Source organism: Triticum aestivum, chromosome 4A (genome assembly GCF_018294505.1).
Source record: "Triticum aestivum cultivar Chinese Spring chromosome 4A, IWGSC CS RefSeq v2.1, whole genome shotgun sequence".
Lineage (NCBI taxonomy): Eukaryota > Viridiplantae > Streptophyta > Magnoliopsida > Poales > Poaceae > Triticum > Triticum aestivum.
The window spans coordinates 361,162,273-361,182,867 of record NC_057803.1 but is presented as its reverse complement, the minus strand read 5'-3'; the positions used below and the strand labels follow the sequence as shown (position 1 = coordinate 361,182,867).

Genomic DNA, 20,595 nt, shown 5'->3' with positions numbered 1-20,595 from the left:
TATATCTAGACGTATTTCAATGCTAGATACATCTGTTTGAGTGACAAGTAATATGGATCGGAGGGAGTACTCCCTCCGTTCTTTTTTAGTTTGCGTATAACTCAGCGCACGCATACCAAGCAAGCCATCCGATGGGTTATTTTGGACTGTTTTATCCCTGCATGCAACGACCTGGAAAGATGTATGGCTATTAATACGCATGTAGCCATTGGCTCCTTTTTTCTCTATTCGTGCTTCAGTCTTCTTGGATTCTCTGCGCACGCTTCCCCTGCCTCCTCTATGCATGCATGCGTTTGGACTGTAATCACTATCCGGCTGCATGCACTGCTCTAAATTAGGGGTAAACTTGGAAACAGCTGCTGAAAAAGTGGATCACGCAGAGCATTTAAGGAAAAACAGAAAAATCTTAGACGCAGACTATTGAGGACCGGAGGGAGTACTAGTTAGGGCATGGTGTTTTCTTGGAAACCAGGCGGTAGTTCTTTTTTACAGAGCCAACAAGTCCAGTCCTGGTAAAAGCGAATTTAGTTAAATTGTGTTCCTAACCAGACAGGATCTTAACTATCTTAAGAAAATCTGGTTTGGACAATACTTGGGATCCAAATAACCTGTTGATTTATTTGTATAAACCAGTTTCTTGCAGACCAACCTATTGTGTCTAATACTAGTGTGCAAATAGGTATCATGAATTCCTTGCTACATCTTCCTTCTGTACTAATCTTGTTTATTTGCTTTCTCAGCGTTCTTGTTCATAGCGGAGGAGTACATGGTGGTCATTACTATGCATTCATACGGCCAACGCTAGCAGATCAATGGTTATTTCTCTAATGACTTTTGTGGTCTTCTAGTACCACAATTTACTCAATTAATTGCTTCTCGTTTTCTTATTCATGGCCACTTGATGGTAGCTGAATATACATGGATATACACGTGTCTCAACTTGACAACATAAACTAGCTTACTAGGACAGGTATTTGTTAGATGCTTCGCTACCATCCCAACCTAGTATCCAAAGTATCATGTGAATTGTTGTGCTTACAGATGAGAATAATGATAATCTTGGGTATAGTTTGTAAATTTGTGCAAGTATTTGTTAATTGGACCAAGTTGCTCTCTTTCCATCTCCCTCATCCAAGTTTTCATGAGATAACTGTTTCCAGGATTTTCTGTAAGCTATGACCAGTCAGCTAGCATGAACTCCATTGACTTTCTTTAGAATACATTGTCATTACTTGTTCCAATAGGTTTGGTTACTCTGACTGCACCCAGACGTGATAGACTCATAGTAGACTGTGGTATCTTAAGTTACACTTCTGGTGGTATTCGCTGCCACTGCTTGAATTGAGAGTTAGAGAGAACAACAGTTTTGCCAAGAATACATGAGATTTGTGTATCATTCAATAGACGAAGATAATTTTACACGGATGAGGTTTTATTTGGGTTAGTTTCCTTGTAGGCTCAAGTATTTGAGACCAAGGGTGTGTTTCAGATATTTTGTTTATGATGCCTAGCTAGGCAAGAACTTCTAGCTAGCACGAGGTAGAGCCTACAAGAGTAGCAAGGGAAATTATTTGGTTCATTTTACCATCTGACAAGTTAATTATAAAGATCTGAGCGTATGTTCAACCACGGCTTTGTTTTATTTGTTAGCATGACATTATGTAGCATTCACCTGATTCTTGCTGACCCAGTGTTATGTGGGCTAGCCCATCAAACTTGAGCCTTGTCGTTTAATTAGAGTAATAGGGGCAGTTCTGATGGGGTTTTGGGTGGCGGCCAAAATAAGCTGCCCCCTACCCAGCTTATTTTGGTAGCCCAACCTAAAATAAACTGCCAGAATAAGCTGGGTAGGGGCAGCTTATTTTGACAGCCACCCATATGCCCCAAAAGAACTGCCCCCCTAGTTGATTAAGCAAGTTCGTGAGGAAGGAATCCGGTTAGTTTAGAGATCTTATTAGAATTCGAGTAGATTTACCAGCTTGTCGGTCAGGTCTTGTCTACTATATAAAGGGCTGACCCCTCTCAATAAAGCAGAGAAGAATATTGTCATTTACTTTTATCTGTTTTTCAATAATTAGGGTTCTGTCAGTAGTAGATCCTTTCAGTTTTGTGTGGAAGATCAAGACCGTGGAGCAGATGAAGATCATCATGAAGCAATTTGGAGGCCTTCACATGAGCGGATGACTGGGCGCTCCTCGCCTAGCTGGTGCAGCGCTTGAGGGTGCTTGAGCAACTCTTGCTGGCCCTGCCCCCACCACTAGATTCCGTGGCTGCAACAACCGCCCACGATGCCAACTCCGCATCCCAGGCCCGCACAGTTGTGCCTCTTGGCCTACGGGGCTGTTGTGCCTCTCTGATCCTCCTACGGTTGACTCAACTCCCACACATTCCTCGCCCGCACCACTAGCATATGTTCTACCGTCAAGCACTCCAGAGCCAACCCTGACACAATAGGTTCGGGGCCCCACCCCAGCTGAGTTGGCACAACATCTTCATCAGGGCCTCAACTGCGACGAGATTTATGTTCAGGGGGTGTGCACAGTTCTTTATTGAGGCTGATGACTCCGACCACCCCCTCCTAGTAAAGCAATGAAGAATATTGTCATTTACTTTTATCTACCTTTCAGTAACTAGGGTTATGCAGTAGCATTGTTCAAAACATGGACTGATAAATCAATTAACTGGCCGATAAATCCCTTCTCAGTGGGTCACTTAGTAGCCGATTAACTGGCTGACTCGCCTATTAATCCTCTATCGCCATTCAACTATGCCCAGTTAACGAGTTAACGATTTCTACGGGAGAGCCAGTGCAGCTCTCCTGGCAGGGCAAGGATCTTGTAGCCCATTTCTGATAGTTTGCTTGGCAAAGCTAGTAGTTTATTTTCTACTCCATCCTGAATAGATGGTGTACAGTTTGAGTGATTTCATCCTGATTTAAGTGGCATGTATGTAGATACTCTGTAATCTTTCCGATTTACCCCTCATGCGCTCGGCCGAGAGTAATTATCGGCATTGCATGTGAGGAATTAAAGTGCCAACCGAGCGCATGCATACTTGAAGCAACACAAGGTTGTGTTGGAGTAACCCCACTTGGTTGCTACGAAGTGTACAACACAAGTGTTGAAGGAACTACTTTAATGTGCTGCGCTAGATATCGCTCTAGAGGCAAATATAGGCCGATATGGCAGCATGAGTTCAATTCAAAACAACTAGAGCACAAGATGTAATCCAAGATCTTAGATAAGAACACCAAGTTTGTTACAGGTAGCGGGGACCTCTATTTATAGGCTTTGGGAAGCCTTCACATCTCAGTTCTGGTTCCAAAATAGAGGCTTTAAGATGTATTCTGGTTCCAAAATAGAGGCTTTGGGAAACCAAGATGTAATCTGGTCCCAAATAGAGGTGAGGACCTCTATTTTTAGGCTTTGGGAAGCCTTCACACCTAAACTTCTACTTATAGCTAGAATACTCTAGAAAACATTACTTAAGATACAATGTTCCACTCATAGCTAGAAGACTCTAGAAAATAGTAGCTAAAGCTAGGAAAACAAGCAAATACTAGAATAGAGTAGAAGTATCTAGAAGTAGGCAAATGGATTTGACTTATGATTTTCTTTTCTTTTCCTTCTCTCTATTGTTCCTCATCATTCTCCTCTGGTTGTTTGGAACTCGACCTTTAGTTATCTTCATAGAGCGCTTCTTCTGGGTGATGGAGAGTCAAATGCGCAACATTGAATGTGTTGGATATACCCGTCTCACTTGGAAGATCCATCACATTGGCATTATCATTTATCTTCCTCATAATAGAGAAGGGCCCATACCTTCGCTGCCTAAGCTTCCTTTTAACACCTAAAGGCGGTCTTTCTTTCGGAGGTAGACCATCACCTTATCAACAACTTGAAATGATTTCAGCTTCTTGCAGTCAACAAATTGTTTATATTCCTGATTTTGTACTTTTGAAACACAAGAATTTCTTCAAATAACTCGGTGTCATTATCAACAAAGGACAATGCTGATTTTGAGTTTCCCCTTGATGGTAGCTTCACCGGGTCCACTACATGTGTTGGAACTTTAGTGTAGATAATGGAAAAGGGATTCCTTCCTTTGGATCTATGCTTGGAGTTGTTGTAGGAGAACTCTGCAAGTGATAAAGCCAAATCCCATTGTCCCTTTCTTTCTCCACAAATGCAACCAATCAGATTACCCAATAATTTGGTCACCACTTCCGTTTGTCCATCTGTTTGTGGATGGGTAGTGCTAGAAAATTTTAAGTCAGTGTTGAATTGCGTCCACAAAGTGAGCCAAAATGCAACACGAAACTTGCCACTTCTCGAAAGAATAGGTTTGCCACACGGAATGAAATGAGCCATTTTAGAGAATCTGTCCCATGACCACAAACACAACATCACTTGCTCATTCTGTTCTTGGCAAACCAAAGACAAAGTCCATAGTGATATTCTCCCATGGAGCAAACAGGAACAGGCAAAGGCATGTATAATCTTGTGTTCTGGACTTGTCCTTTGTAGGTTCGACATATGGGGCACTGCTGAACAAACTTTCCTGCACCTCTCTTTAGTTGTAGCCAAAAATAACGAGCCTCTAGGTTAGTCATAGCCTTGTCGTGTCCAACATGGCCACTAACAACAACAACAACAACAACAAAGCCTTTAGTCCCAAACAAGTTGGGGTAGGCTAGAGGTGAAACCCATAAGATCTTGCGACCAACTCATGGCTCTGGCACATAGATAGCAAGCCTCCACGCACCCCTATCCATAGCTAGTTCTTTGGTGATACTCCAATCCTTCATGTCTCTCTTAACAGACTCCTCCCATGTCAAATTCGGTCTACCCCGACCTCTCTTGACATTCTCCGCACGCTTTAGCCATTCGCTATGCACTGGAGCTTCTGGAGGCCTTTGTTGAATATGCCCAAACCATCTTAGACGATGTTGGACAAGCTTCTCTTCAATTGGTGTTACCCCAACTCTATCTTGTATATCATCATTCCGGACTCTATCCTTCCTCGTGTGGCCACATCCATCTCAACATATGCATCTCCGCCACACCTAACTGTTGCACATGTCAGCCTTATAGTCGGCCAACAGTCAGCGCCATACAACATTGCGGTCCGAACAGCCGTCCTATAGAACTTGCCTTTTAGCTTTTGTGGCACTCTCTTGTCACAGACAATGCCAGAAGCTTGGCGCCACTTCATCCATCCGGCTTTGATTCGATGGTTCACATCTTCATCAATACCCCCATCCTCCTACAACACTGACCCCAAATATCGAAAGGTGTCCATCTGAGGTACCACCTGCCCATCAAGGCTAACCTCCTCCTCACACCTAGTAGTACTGACACCGCGCATCAGGTACTCGGTTTTAGTTCTACTAAGCCTAAACCCTTTCGATTCCAAGGTTTGTCTCCATAACTCTTACTTCCTATTTACCCTCGTCCGACTATCGTCAACTAGCACCACATCATCCGCAAAGAGCATACACCATGAGATATCTCCTTGTATATCCCTTGTGACCTCATCCATCACCAAGGCAAAAAGATAAGGGCTCAAAGCTGACCCCTGATGCAGTCCTATCTCAATTGGAAAGTCATCAGTGTCGACATCACTTGTTTGAACACTTGTCACAACATTATCGTACATGTCCTTGATGAGGGTAATGTACTTTGCTGGGACTTGTGTTTCTCCAAGGCCCACCACATGACATTCCGCGGTATCTTATCATAGGCCTTCTCCAAGTCAATGAACACCAACCTCCCAGGCATGAAACCAAACTGATTTTTGGTCACGCTTGTCATTCTTCTTAAAGCGGTGCTCAATGACTCTCTCCCATAGCTTCATTGTATGGCTCGTCAGCTTAATTCCACGGTAATTAGTACACCACTGAACATCCCCCTTGTTCTTGAAGATTGGTACCAATATACTCCGTCTCCATTCTTCGGGCATCTTGTTTGCCCAAAAAATGAGGTTGAAAAGCTTGGTTAGCCATACTATCGCTATGTCCCCGAGGCCTTTCCACACCTTAATGGGGATATAATCAGGGCCCATCGCCTTGCCTCCTTTCATCCTTTTTAAAGCCTCCTTGACCTCAGACTCCTGGATTCGCCGCACAAAATGCATGCTGGTCTCATCAAAGCCTCATTGAACAACTTGTGAAGTACTCCCGCCATCTATGCTTAATCTCCTCGTCTTTCTCCAGGAGTTGGTTTGCTCCGTCTTTGATGCATTTGACTTGGCCAATATCCCTCGTCTTCCTCTCTCGGATCTTGGCCATCTTATAGATGTCCCTTTCGCCTTCCTTCGTGCCTAACTGTTTGTAGATGTCCTCATATGCCTGACCCCTTACTTCACGGACAACTCGCTTTGCGGCCTTCTTCGCCATCTTGTACCTCTCTATGTTGTCTGCACTCCTATCCAGGTATATGCGTCTGAAGCAATTTTTCTTCTCTTTAATCGCCTTCTGGATATCATCATTCCACCACCAGGTATTCTTATCTTCGCTTCTCCTTCCCCTGGACACTCCAAACTCCTCCGAGGCCACCTTACGAATGCAAGTCGCCGTCTTCATCCACACATTGTCCGCATCCCCTCCTTCCTCCCAAGGGCCCTCCTTAATGACCCTCTCCTTGAACGCCTGAGCTACCTCCCCCCTTGAGCTTCCATCACTCCGTTCTAGCGACGTTGGCACGCTTATCCCGCTTGACACGAATCCGAAAGCGTAAGTCAACAACCAACTTATGCTGAGGTACAACACTCTCTCCAGGTATCACCTTACAGTCTAGGCACACACGCCTGTCTTCTCTTCTCGAGAGGATGAAATCAATCTGGCTAGAGTGTTGGCCACTACTAAAAGTCACCAGATGTGATTCTCTCTTTCTAAAGAGGGTGTTAGCTACAATCATGTCATAGGCTAGAGCAAAGCGTAAGACATCTTCTCCTTGATTCCTGATGCCATAGCCAAAGTCCCCATGTGCCCCTTCAAAACCTGTGTTAGATGTAACCACGTGGCCATTGAGGTCTCCTCCTATGAAGAGCTTCTCGCCGATCGGTACACTCCTAACCATGTCTTCCAGGCCTTCCCAGAACTCCCTCTTGGTGTTCTCATTGTGGCCTACTTGCGGGGCATACACGCTGATAACATTGAGAACTAAGTACCCAACTACCAGCTTGACCAGGATAATCCGATCCCCACGTCTCTTGACGTCTACCACTCCATACTTGAGGCTCTTGTTGATCAAGATGCCTACGCCATTTCTGTTTACAGCTGTCCCTGTGTACCACAACTTGAAGCCGGTATCCTCTACCTCCTCCACCTCCTTTGCCTTCTGTCCCCTCCATTTGGTTTCTTGGACGCAAAGGATATCAACACCTTTCCTCACCGCTGCATCAACTAGCTCCCGAAGCTTCCTTGTTAGGGACCCTACGTTCCAGCTACCTAAGCGAATCCTGCTAGGCTCGGCTAGCTTCCTTACCCTTCGCACTCGTCGAGTCAAATGCGAAGACCCTTGCTCATTTTCCACTACATCGGGGCGCCGATGTAGCGCTCCACTAAGGGTGCGACGACCCGATCCTCGCTCACTTGCCACCGTATCCGGATCAAGATACGGTGCGCAACCAGGGGGGGTGACAGCCTGGCCCTTGCCCATTTGCCACCACACCCGGGTTCCGATGTTGCGTGTCGCTGAGAGGGTTATGCCCCAATGAAAATCTTTTGGGTTTTATCTCCATAAGAGTGGCTGAGTTTTTCCGTTGGCTCGCCAAGCCTATCACAACCCTCCTCTACCCGGGCTTGGGACCGACTATGTTGAGACAACATAGGCGGAGTTCCAACATGGCCACTAAGATCACTTGAATTGAGGTCTCTGATCAGTTTGTCAGGCCATGGAGACTACAGCACCTGCTCCTGACCTGCCGCTTTGCTCGTCAGACTTGGCATATCATCCTTGACTGGTTGCATATTCCGGTCCAAATTCCAAATCAGGAACCCAAAGTCATGGAGTGGTGGCTGCGCGCGAAAGAGCTCACGCTGCCGGCGAATGAGAAGGCCCTCAAGTCCATCACGCTTCTTGTACCCTGGATGTTATGGAAGCACAGGAACGCGTGTGTCTTTGACAACGCCACATCATCCATCGAATCGTTAGTGGATAGGATCAAGGATGAGACCCGATGTTGGGCAAAGGCTGGAGCCCAGGGGCTTCGGGTTGTTCTGCCCACAACCTGGGACGTCCATTGATAGTATGCATGACACTGCTCACCTCCTAGGAGGCCTGTTCTACCTTTCCCATGAAATGAAATGCAAAGGTCCTTTGTGTTTTCTCGAAAAAGTTTGTCACGTAGAGAACTTCTTGGATGCGCAAACAATCATTTTTGAAGAGATAGCCATCTTGCACCAAATAGTCGTCACCTAATGGCTGTATGTGCTTTACCCAAACATGGCCAAAGTCTTCGTCACCTGCCTGGAATTTCAACCTCAAAAGAAATCAAGAGACATGCACGACAACTCAAAGCATTGGCTACTCGATTGGTTGCTCCAGATTTATGCACAATGAGATAGTTAAACCTCTCCGGATATGTTGTCCATCTTGCTATCATATGATCAACATGCTTTTGATTTCGAAAATGCTTCAAGGATTGATGTTCAGTGTAAACGATGAGCTCTTTAGGCAGCAAATAGACTTGCCACGTTTTTAAAGCTTGAAAAACTGCATACAATTCTTGTTGACAAGTACTCCATTTCTGCCTAGCTTCACTTAACTTCTCACTAAAGAAAACAACGAGCTTCCTTTCTTGAGATAGGACAGCTCCAATGCCTACTCTATTTGCATCACACTCCAACTCAGAAGCCTTGTGGAAATCAGGTAGCACCAAGACAGGAGCTTGTGAGAGTTTTTGCTTGATCTTATTGAAATTAGCTTCAGTCGCTTCTGTCCATTGGAACTTTCCCTTCTTTAGACACTCGATAATTGGTGCCATGACAGTGCTGAAATTCTTCACAAATTGCCTGTAGAAAGTTGCAAGGCCACGAAAACTTCTTACATGTCCACTCCTTTCTTGATCCACCTGATAGTGTAGGGATTTGGATAATCATGAGTTTCAATATTTAAATGGTTCACCAAATTCTGCGAGATAAGATTCTTGCAGGTGCAATTATCAATCACCGACTTGTGCATTTGCCCTAAAATATTTTCTTCCGTTGTTTGTCATTAGGTTGTGGCGTGGAACAAAGGAGACGCTGAATCACACATACCACCTGTTCACCTTTCTTCTTGACAAACCTCTTCTTACCCTGTACATCTTCAGATTCGTATTCTTCCCCATTGTCTTCATCATCATGGATAGCTGTGTTAACAAATTTCCTCAGTGGGCAACATTGACTTCTGATTCCCTTTTTCTTTTCCTTCTCTTTATTGTTCCTCATCAATACAACATTGCCTCCTCTCGCTGCATGCAAGGAATTAATGACCAAGCCGAACAGTTGCTGCGGAGAGCCTCACACATGCAGGAGAGAGGAAGTGCGTTGCTCGTGGATCTAATAGACTTAGCATAAACTCGAGATATTCACTGCATCAGTTACAGTTAGATAGTGGTGTTCTCGTCCAACATTGTATTCATCTGCTCCCTCTTTGGTCTATGTGCAAAAATTCCTGCGGCACGTATTGTGGGACGAAGGGAGTAGCAAACACCCATCCTTGCTAAGCAAGGCTAGAGTTAGGCTGGCCTAGAATCCAAGCACACCCAAAGATAGTTCCGTAAGGGTCTGGGTATTGTCAATGAGTCAAGAACGACGACTTGGTCTTTCTCGCCCAAAATGCCTAATCCAAGTCTGTCTCCCCTTACCAACGCCATAATCCTCTACGTTTACGGGCTTTTTCCAAATGGTAGTTGTCCTGATGGCAAGAATGTTTACACGAGTATGTTTCTGTTTTCCACATCTTTGCAAGCAGTTTCCAATTGTTGACACATTTTGGAAAATATTATTTTGTGTAACAGGTATAAATTTGATGACGAGCGTGTAACAAAAGAAGATACTAAAAAGGCCTTTGAAGAGCAGTATGGGGGTGAGGAAGAGGTATGTTCCATTTCACACCGATATTGAACAATTAATGTTTGTTCTACTCATCACCATCATCTACATGGCTCTCTCTTTTTGATTATGAAGTTACCTCAAATAAACCCTGGATTCAACAACACTCCATTCAAATTCACGAAGTATTCAAATGCCTACATGCTTGTATACATCCGTGAGAGTGACAAAGAGAAAATAATGTGTAATGTTGATGAGAAGGACATTGCTGAACATTTAAGGGTATGTAGAATATTATATTTCCCCCATCAGTTTTGAAAACACTACTTCATTGTGGTATATTTGAATGATGAATGTGGATTCACAGATAAGGTTGAAGAAAGAACAAGAAGAGAAAGAACATAAGAAGAAAGAAAAAGCTGAAGCCCATCTCTATACCATCATAAAGGTCAGGATCTGCTTATTGTAGTGTTCATCATAGCTTGGATTTTCCTTTTGAGTTTGTTGCTCACAGAGCTTCTTTTGAAACTGTATCCAGATTGCCCGGGATGAGGATTTAAAGGAGCAAACTGGTAAGGACATATATTTTGATCTGGTGGACCATGAAAAGGTCCGTAGCTTCCGAATACAGAAGCAATTGCCATTTAGTACTTTCAAGGTAACATGTCCCTGGAACTCCATGCAAGTTGTTATCGTTGCTAAAGATTAGTAATTTGTAATCTAACTGCTACAAACTGTTTAATAGGAGGAAGTTGCAAAGGAATATGGCATCCCAGTACAGTTTCAGCGCTTCTGGCTGTGGGCTAAGAGGCAAAACCATACATACAGACCAAATCGCCCATTGAATCCTCATGAAGAAACACAATCTGTAAGTTAAATTGTTGGAAAGTGAAGCTTTAATCTGTTATCTCATTTTGGTTGGCTTAGGTCCAGTTGACTATTCTGATCGCGGGGTTAGATCTACTATCAATGCAGTATGCTTTGCTGTGACATAATATAGAACTCTTACGAGGGGAATAACATAAACAATGTGAAAATATGTAGTCATTCCAAGGACTCGCCCAACTTCCAAATGGCGCTCATTTTTTGGATTTACCACCAACCAAACTTAAAATTACAGCAGTGTGTAGTGTGCGGATACTTGGGAAAAAGCAAGACCTTTATAGTTTGGAGTTGTTGAGTGTACAGCATTGTATAGTTTTTCTTCAGTGTGTTCTATTGTATATTTGTTCATAAATTTCGTTGCGCAAAGCTGGTTATTTCCAAGAACCAATTCAGTAGCTCAATCCAGTGTGCTTAATTGTTTAGATTACTTTAGAAAAAATTGTGAGAACAATGTAGAATCTTGTTGTGTTGCTTACATTTTGTTATCTTTCTATCAGCTTTGCTTCAATTATGTGCCAATAGTCCAATCACTATGTTTTCTTCTGCACAGGTGGGGCAACTGAGGGAGATATCAAATAAGGCACAGAATGCTGAACTGAAGCTGTTTTTGGAAGTGGAATTTGGACTGGTAACTGGAGTTGCTCGCTTCCTTTTCTGTATGTTATTTATTTTAGAGTATGTCTTGGACAGGATTCAGGTTGCTTAATTACATCTGATTACTGATGTAGGATTTGCAGCCTCTTCCTCCTCCCGAGAAGAGCAAGGAAGATATTCTTCTTTTCTTCAAACTGTACAATCCCGAAAAAGAAGTGCTTTGGTAAATTCTCTTTGAATTGCCCTCTTCACCATCCTTTCATATATATAACTGTAAATTTCCTTATGCTTACATGTTACATTCGTCAACCGGTGTAGTTTTGTGGGGCGGTTCTTTGTAAAGGCCTTGGGGAAACCTTCAGATATTTTGAGAAAACTAACTGAAATGGCTGGGTTTACCCCGGATGAAGAGATCGAGCTATATGAGGCAAGTGTTAAATCGACGATTTGATACATTTATACATTCAAAGTCAAGATGTCAAAGCTTAAAGTTTTCTCTGCTTTACTTACAATAGTCATTTTGAGGTTTATCAAGTTAAATGGTGATAACCTTACATGACGATTGTACTTGAGTCGGTTCAATTTTTAATGCAGGAAATTAAGTTTGAGCCAAATGTAATGTGCGAACATATTGACAAGAAGCTTACTTTCCGTGCTAGTCAGGTTTGTCAACAGTGTTTCTTCGATTTGAGAAATGCAGAACTCGAATTAAACTGCTTACTTATTAATTCCCCAAATTCCACAATATTGCTAGCTTGAAGATGGGGACATAGTCTGTTTCCAAAAGTCACCTAAAGCAGACAGTGGTACTCAAGTGCGCTATCCTGACGTCCCTTTGTTTTTGGAGTATGTTCATAATAGGCAGGTATAGCATAATATGCTCAACTCATTTTTCTGTTTTATATGCTATTATGCTATGTTGGTCATTCCCAGGAAAGCTTTCGAGTTACTTGCAGCTTTCTTTTTCTCTTCACTTTGACTAAGATATAATACTCCCTCCCGGTTTATAAGGCTCACGCCTATCCCTATAGATCAACAATTCGACCAATGTAATACGAATTGTATATCAGGTGGGCCTTACAAACCGGAAAGGAGGTAGTAATACCACTGTTAAGTTCCTTTGGGACGGGGATCACTATATGCCATAAAGTTCTTGAACAATGTGTAATTGAACAATAGGTAAAACTGTGTCTATCATAGCTTCCCACAGAACTTGTTTAAGGTCGCTATATATATATATTGGCAATTTAGACCATTTGCTGTCATGGTGTCCTGGCGAGACCAATCAATGTGATTGCCAGGGTGCCTATGCATTACTGGAGTTGCTTATGTCCCTTGGTAGGAAGGGAAGGGGTGTGTAGAAAGAAGCAAAGGGTGGTGGTGGTGGAAGAGAAATCTGTGACGTGAAGGCGTCGCTGGGCCAATGAAATTTCCATAGTAAATGTAAGCGAAGGGAGTAAGATCATGCAGCACTGCCCACTTGAGGCTAGTCGGAGGGTATTGTTAGGGCCATAGTTGCCTGATTCGCAATTCGTGATTCGCTACCTCATACGAATCGGATTCGCTGGGGGTATACTTCTCGGATTTGCGAATTGGAAATTGGGTTAGTGAATTGAAACATTGGAATTCGCTGAACATGTTTGTCACAAAAGATTCAAGCTTGTACAAATATGTACAAAAAAAAAGAGAAACTGAGAGACAACAAGCACTTGCTCACCGCTTGTCTAATGGGCCAAAGCTCATCAAGTGAACAGCTAGGGCAGTATGTCACTAAAATTCCCCTCGAGTTCTTCCCATCCCCTACCTTTTACAGCGTCGCCACTTCTATGCAGGCCAACATTCTCTTCCTCTCACCCTTTGTCCTTGGTCCTCAGCTCCCTTTGCCACCATTTTCTTCTTGTGCAGGCCAGGGTCCTTTTCCTCTCTCTTATCCTCTCAAGCACAGGCACGCTCAGCCCAACCCTAACCATATACCAGCTGCCGCCCTGCCCTGTTCTGCCACACTTCTCCAAACATGCATTGCTGGGTGGCTGGCGCACCGTGGGTTCCTTCCCTTCAACGAATTGGGGAGCGAATTGTAACCGGAGCTATCTCGAATTCCGATCTGAATCGATCGATCTAGATCCGTGTTCAGCGGCTTGTTAGTGAATCCGGTAACTATGGTTAGTCGTACCCACCCCCCCAAAAAAAACCATGCGAGAGGAGATGCTTGCAGGATTAGAGGGAGGCGAGGGCAATGGTAATTCTGCTGTGTCTCTCTCAAACCGATGCCCCTCCAGGTAATAGCTGCAGGGACACACAGTTGGCGAGCTGGTGGTGCTGTGACAAGAGTCACACGACTGCTTTAGACGATCTTTTGTTGATGCAACACCTGAAGGGAAAAGTGATGTTGGCATTCTAATCTTCTGTACTCGCTTTCATCAAGAAAATACTCATATGGCATGCCAACTTCTTAATCCAGCCAGCCCTAGCTGTTTCTACTCTATTTATAGAATTCCGTTAAATATTCTTAGCCAGGAAGTTATTTCTATATGAGAAAGTTATCCCGTAACTGGCCTTAGGCCAACTTGAGATAAGATATCTACTTAGAGATGATATTTGTTTAGATGTGGTTGATAGGGCACATAATTTTTTTGGTATGGAAGAATAATCGCAATCTATCTCCCGTCTACTTTATCCTCCTAATTCCATATCTAAACGCTGATCCTGATCAGCCGTGACGCCTGGCGGCATTTTGACATAATATGACTTGATATTTTTCAAGGGAAAGAAGATGAGACCATGATGCTACTCTCTCCGTCCCAAAATAAGTGTCTCAACTTTGTACTAATTCTTTGTACTAATTCTAGTACAAAGTTGTACTAAGCTTGAGGCAGTTATTTTGGGACGGAGGGAGTATTACCTCTGATCTGTTGGCCAAGGGCATTGGCTGCGCTGAGTTTGGTTGAGTTCTGGTGGATACAAGTGATGGTGATGTGCAGATCTGCAGTGGATCAGATTTCGCCAGTCTTAGGGCAACTCCAACGCAGATCACCAAAACGTCTGCGGACAGGGATAGGGGTGGAGGCCATCCAACTGCAGGCACCAAATGTCCATTGCCAGTTTTTTTTCTGTACCCATACTACTCAAAACAATTAAAGATAAATAGCACAATCTTAAGCAATGGAAAGATAAATACTCTAATGCAACAATAATTCAAATAAAAATAGTACAACCCATAGTCATCAGAATTGTAGGAACGAACCTTTGCCTCATTGAACTTGCGGTTTTTCTTGCCTGAGCTTTGGCCTCCTTCATTCCTGTTGAACATGGACTCCCGCTCAGTGCGGGTCAGCAGCAAGTGCTCCTCGCGAGCATCACCGATTTCTCCTAGACACTCCTCATGTGCCTTCAATCGTCCAATAATCTCTTCCACCGTCATGGTTTTAAGGTCACCAAATCGTCCAATAGTCGAAGTAATTTGGAGAAACTTGTTGGTGATGGCGCGAAGGAACTTCTTGATTGCAGAAGTCTCCTTGAACTTCTCGCTGAGTGCCCTGATCTTGTTGATGATGGTCATCAACTGGGCAGCAAAATCGTTAACCGACTCCGACTCCTTCACGCGCAACCACTCAAATTCTGTCTTGAGAGTCCACGTGCTCAGATGTGCAGTATCTTCATGGCCTCCCAAATCGCCTTGGTTGTCTCCTTTTTGGCCACCAGGAAGAGCATGCCCCTTGTATCCCTTGGTAATGGCTGCCAATGCCATTTGACCCTTCTCATCCGTGGGCACTTTAGGATCTTTTGGCTCGACAGAATCCCAAACCCTTTGGGCACACATGGACACCTTCATCTTGATTGACCATGCCAAGTAGTTGCTCTGTGTGAGCATAGGGTATTGAAGGGAAACAATAGCTCCTTTATCCATACCTCACTCAAGCTAATAAACCTGGCTCTGATACCAATTTTTAGAACCACTAGCTCTAGCTCTAACAGGACTTGAGCTCTAAAGGGATGTGCTTCACACGCACGTAGACAAAGAGCTACTACTAGTAGGAAACTTTATTCGATATCTCAAGTGCTACAAGCTTAGTATTAGAAGCAGGATAATTGTCGTTTTATAGGACCATACAAACCGGCTATGGTACCTTTCCTAACAGCTAGCTGGGACAGCTCAGTGCAAGCTTTTACTACTGTCTAGGTACTACTGCTGTCTCTCTGTAGCTCAAAATCAAATAAGACTGCTTTTTACTGGTGACAGCTATTGATGAGGAACACTAGATGAGGAAATATAAAAATAAAATCGCATGTCAGACTAGCAAACATGCGCCCGTGCGTTGCACCGGGAGAAAAAATGACTACTCATACACACAGCCGATGGCATCAACAAATTCCTTGAAATCTTTCATGATGTTGCATGACAAACAACAAGATAAGTGGTGTTGTGCAAAAACATAAAGTTGGAATGATTTTTACTGTACTCAAGGTGTTTTTAATTTATTAGATAACCAAAATATCTACCTAGTCGCAGTTATCTTTTTATGCCTTTGTTGTTGTTCCTCCATAGTGATTCCCAACAAATAGCCTTTGTTGTTGTTCCTCCATAGTGATTCCCAACAAATATTGCATTAGGATAAAAATAGAGAATACATTTTAGTATTCAACGATAACTTGTGCATACGAGCATTATTTTTTCTTGCTGATGTATGCGTTTATAATTGTAATCTAAGTCAAGATTTAATTTAGTTGCAAACATATTAGTAGTTTAGTGTTGCAAACATATTAGTAGTTTAGTGTAAATCATCGTATCCGGGTCGGTTATTGTGCATTGTGCGAAATAGAGAGGATAATTGTATACTTGTTGTCAAGGTTGTCAGAATCGTGATTTTGAATCGGATCGGAGCTTCGATGGTAGGATCGCAAATCATAGAATCTTCACTATCAGAATCGTATAAACGTAGCTTCTAAGAACTAAAATCGTAGAGTCATAGGGGTTAGTTTGAATCGTAAAGTCATAGAATCGTATAACAGAATCACGATTCTGACAACCTTGCTTGTTGTAACCTTTAGCATATGGTAGCTGATTGGAATCAACATCCCCTTTGATGCTAATAATAGCGTTTGTGCCAATTTAAATGGTATAGGAAGATATATAATAGTCATTTTCAAAATACCCTATATAAAGAAAGTATTAATTAAGATTGCATCCTAAATCAAATTTTAGAAATGATTAACATGCAAGATGATAGCATAATTGGAATCTACACATTTTTCTGAGAAAATTTCAAATATAATATGCTAGATTTCGAGTTAGGACTAAAAAGATACGAATGTTTTAAAAAGTATTTGAATATGCTCGATAAAAAAATTAAACAAAAAAGTGCACTCACCTGGGATCGAACCCAGGTCTATCGGGTGGAAGGGTTGCACCCTAGCCATTGGACCGCTTGCATGCTAGTAGCAGATTTGTGGGCCGCTGGCTAATAAACCTTGTTCGGTGCAGCGACTTGTAAAAAGAAAAGAAAACATTTTTTTGACTTATGGGTGGCATAGTGGGTAATTCGTGGCAACTTCGGGGGCAAATTTCATGACGTACCGCTAGAAGCAGTAGCCCCTTTATTATTATGTAGAGATTTGTTTGGCTGCTTATACTCTAGTGTAGTCTTTCTTTTCTTTACTCTACCTGCTGTTTCTAGAGTTCTCTAGTTATAAGTAGCTGTGAGTAAAATGGTGAATCCTAAATAATGTTTTCTACAGTGTTCTAGCTATAAGTAGAAGAATGTGAAGGCTTCCCAAAGCCCTATAAATAGAGGTCCTCACGTCTACTTTTAGCAATCACTTCAAAAGGAGTCAGACACCCGCTTTCGACGCCGGGTGGGAGAGGGGGTAAACCACTATTCGATATCTAGCGTAGCACGTTGAAGCTGTTCCTTCAACAGTTGTGTTGTACACATTGTAGCAGCAAGGTAGAGTTGCTCCTCCACAACCTTGTGCTGCTTCAGGTGGTATCAGAGCCCCGTTAATCCATACTAGTTCTTGCTGTTCTCTTTGAAAGCGAGCTGCAGCAAGCAATGGAGCAACCGGAGAAGAGGATGGATGCTGCAGAGCAACAAATCAAAGAGATGTGTGAAGATCTTAATCGGAGATTTGACCAGCTGGTTGAGATGATAATAAAGGGTGTCCCCCCTGCTACCAATGAAGGAGATTCATCAGAAGAATTTTATCTTCCAGAAGTTGGTGAACCATTTAATGCTTGAAACCTGTGATCATCCAAATTCCTACATTATTGGACGGATCAAGAAAGGAGTGAATATGAGGATCACCGAACAATGCAACTTGCCACTTTCTTTGGGCAAGCATTATTGCTCAAATGTGTTGTGTGACGTGGTTGATATGGACGCCAACCATATTCTTGGGAGACCTTGGCAATTTGATGTGGTACTACACACAAGGGCAAGGAAAATTGTTACTCTTTCATTATTCTACCAAACAAAACTGAAGGTAATACCTCTAAGGTGGAGGGGAAAACTATGTTAACTATCTCCCACACCTCTCATGAGTTTATGGAAGACTTGAAGGAGACAGATTTATGTGCTGCACTTGTTGTAAAAGGAGAAGAGCACCTGACTGTTGAAATTCCAGCAAAGGTACGTGGTTTATTGGCTGAATTTCAGAACATACTTGGAGGGCCACAAGGCCTGCCACCGATGAGAGGAATTCAACATAGAATTGACTTAATTCTGGGAGCAAGTCTTCCTAATCTTCTACACTGTCGAAATAAGTTCAAAAGAGCATAATATATTGAAGGAGAAAGTGGAGGAATCGCTGCAAAAGGGACACATTCGAGGAAGTATTAACCCATGTGCTGTACTAGCCCTGCTCGCGCCAAAGAAAGATGGGTCTTGGCGCATGTGTACGGATAGTAGAGCCAACACAGTAAGGTATAGTTTCCCTATTCCCTGTTTGGATGATATGTTGGATCAGCTTAAGAGTGTGCACAAAGCTAGATTTAAGAAGTGGATATCATCAAATCCGTATCAGACCCGGTGATGAATGGAAAACAGCCTTCAAGATAAAGGAAGGGTTGTTTGAGTGGCTAGTCATGCCCTTTGGACTCTCAAATGCACCAAGTACCTTTATGCACTTGATGAATCAAGTATTTCGACCCTTCTTATCCCACTTTGTTGTGGTCTATTTCGATGACATATTGATCTATAACAAGGACGAGGAAGAATGATCACATTCGGAAGGTGCTAGAAGTACCAAGGAAAAATGAGCTCTATGTCAACTTGAAGAAATCTGTTTTCCTACAAGCACAACTTCTTTTCCTAGGATTCTTCATCATAACATGTGACGATATTCGTGTTGATGATTTTAAGGTTGAAGCAATCCAAAAATGGCCAACTCCGAAGACCATTTCTGAGGTAAGAGGTTTTCATGGCCTTGCAATTTTGTATAGGCGATTTATGAAGAGTTTCAACACTATCATCACGCCAATTACCGATTGGGTGAAGAAGGGAAAGTTCCAATGGACAGAAGCGACTCTAGTTTCAATGAGATCAAGCAAAAACTCTCAAAAGCTCCTGTCTTGGTGCTACCTGATTTCAACATGACTTTTGAGTTGGAGTATGATGCAAGTGGAGTAGGCATTGGAGCTCTTCTATCTCAAGAAAGGTAGCCCATTGCTTTCTTTAGCGAGAAGTTATGCGAAGCTAGACAGAAATGAAGTACCTATCAGCAAGAAGTGTATGCCGTTCTCAGAGCCTTGAAAACTTGGAAAGTCTATTTGCTGCCTAAAGAGTTCATTGTCTATAGTGACCATCAATTCTTGAATCATTTTAGAAATCAAAAGCATGTTGATCACATGATAGCAAGAATGTTGCGGACTTGACTCTCTACCGTCCAGAAGAAGCGCTCTATGAAGATAACTCGAGCGCGAGTTCCAAACACTAGATGAGGAAAAATAAAAATAAAATCGTATGTCAGATTTGTTTGGCTACTTCTAGATGCTTCTACTCTAGTGTAGTCTTTCTTTTCTTTACCCTACCTGCTGTTTCTAGAGTTCTCGCTTTAACTTCTTGTAGTCTTTCTTTTCTTTAACTCCTCGCTTGCCAGCCTTCTTTGGTTCCTCATGAGCTTTTACAACCTTCATGAGACGCATCATCAGGAAATCGCCAAGTACCAATCCAGATTCTTCTGGGCTGGAGAGGGTGATAAGCAGAAGTACCATATGATGAGCTGGCCCGACATTTGCAAACCCAAGGACCAGGGCGGTCTTGGGATTTTGTCCTCCCGGCGCATGAACATTGCACTCCTGACACGTTGACACGTTGGCTCTGGCGCATTGCTAATGGCGATGGAGGCCTTTGGCTCACCATCATCCGGAACAAGTACCTTCGGGGACAGCCACTCGCATTCTGTCAGCGCTCTGGCGGCTCCCAGTTTTGGCAAGCCGTCATCCAGCTGCTGCCTGTACTCCGCATTGGCACGTCTATCTTGGTTGGTATTGGGTCCTCGACCATGTTCTGGTTTGATCGGTGGATTGGCGACCTTCCCCTGACCACGCGATTTCCGGAGCTTTTCGCCATTGCGATCGACCCTCGGGTCTCTGTCGAGGTGGCCCTTATTGACTTAGGGCGCCTCACCTTCCGCCGTCCCTTCGGCCCACCTGAAGTGGCCGCTTGGGATGCCCTCCTCCAGGACATCGCCCTCCTCCCGATGAACGTCGCCGACACCCCGGACGCTATCTCTTGGCGACTGTAGCCCCCCGGCTGCTTCTCCATCAAATCCCTCTACGCGGCCATCGCCCCCTCGACGGCCCACGAGCCCTTTAGTTTGATTTGGGGCATCCGCTTGCCCCTGAAAATCAAGATCTTCCCATGGCAATGGACCCGCGGCCGCCTCCCGTCCGGCGTGGAGGTCCTTAAGCGTAATGGACCTGGAGACGGGATTTGTCCCCTATGCGGCACGGTGGAGGATGCGAACCACATCTTCTTCACTTGCTCCACGGCCCAGTTTCTATGGTCGTGTTTTCGCGAGACGGTCGGTGGCCAGTTGTAACACCCTCGATGCGACTATATCTCCCACGTGTCGAAGCA

General features: G+C 43.5%; 1 protein-coding gene across 8 annotated transcripts in view; it reads left to right on the top strand.

Moving 5' to 3' along the window:
- The window catches only part of LOC123086106 (ubiquitin C-terminal hydrolase 12), a 47,936-nt gene that overhangs the window by 10,564 nt on the left and 16,777 nt on the right, over positions 1-20,595 (top strand). For all 8 annotated transcript variants that reach the window (XR_006440440.1, XM_044507823.1, XM_044507822.1 and 5 more), the window contains exons 11-21: positions 741-815; positions 10,006-10,084; positions 10,175-10,321; positions 10,407-10,487; positions 10,578-10,697; positions 10,785-10,907; positions 11,475-11,552; positions 11,653-11,741; positions 11,837-11,945; positions 12,113-12,181; positions 12,273-12,383. Coding sequence is in view for 7 of the 8 variants with exons in the window: in XM_044507823.1 (XP_044363758.1) it covers positions 741-815; positions 10,006-10,084; positions 10,175-10,321; positions 10,407-10,487; positions 10,578-10,697; positions 10,785-10,907; positions 11,475-11,552; positions 11,653-11,741; positions 11,837-11,945; positions 12,113-12,181; positions 12,273-12,383 (1,081 nt within the window). In the remaining variant the exon portion in view is untranslated. The remainder of the gene's footprint in view (positions 1-740; positions 816-10,005; positions 10,085-10,174; positions 10,322-10,406; positions 10,488-10,577; positions 10,698-10,784; positions 10,908-11,474; positions 11,553-11,652; positions 11,742-11,836; positions 11,946-12,112; positions 12,182-12,272; positions 12,384-20,595) is intronic.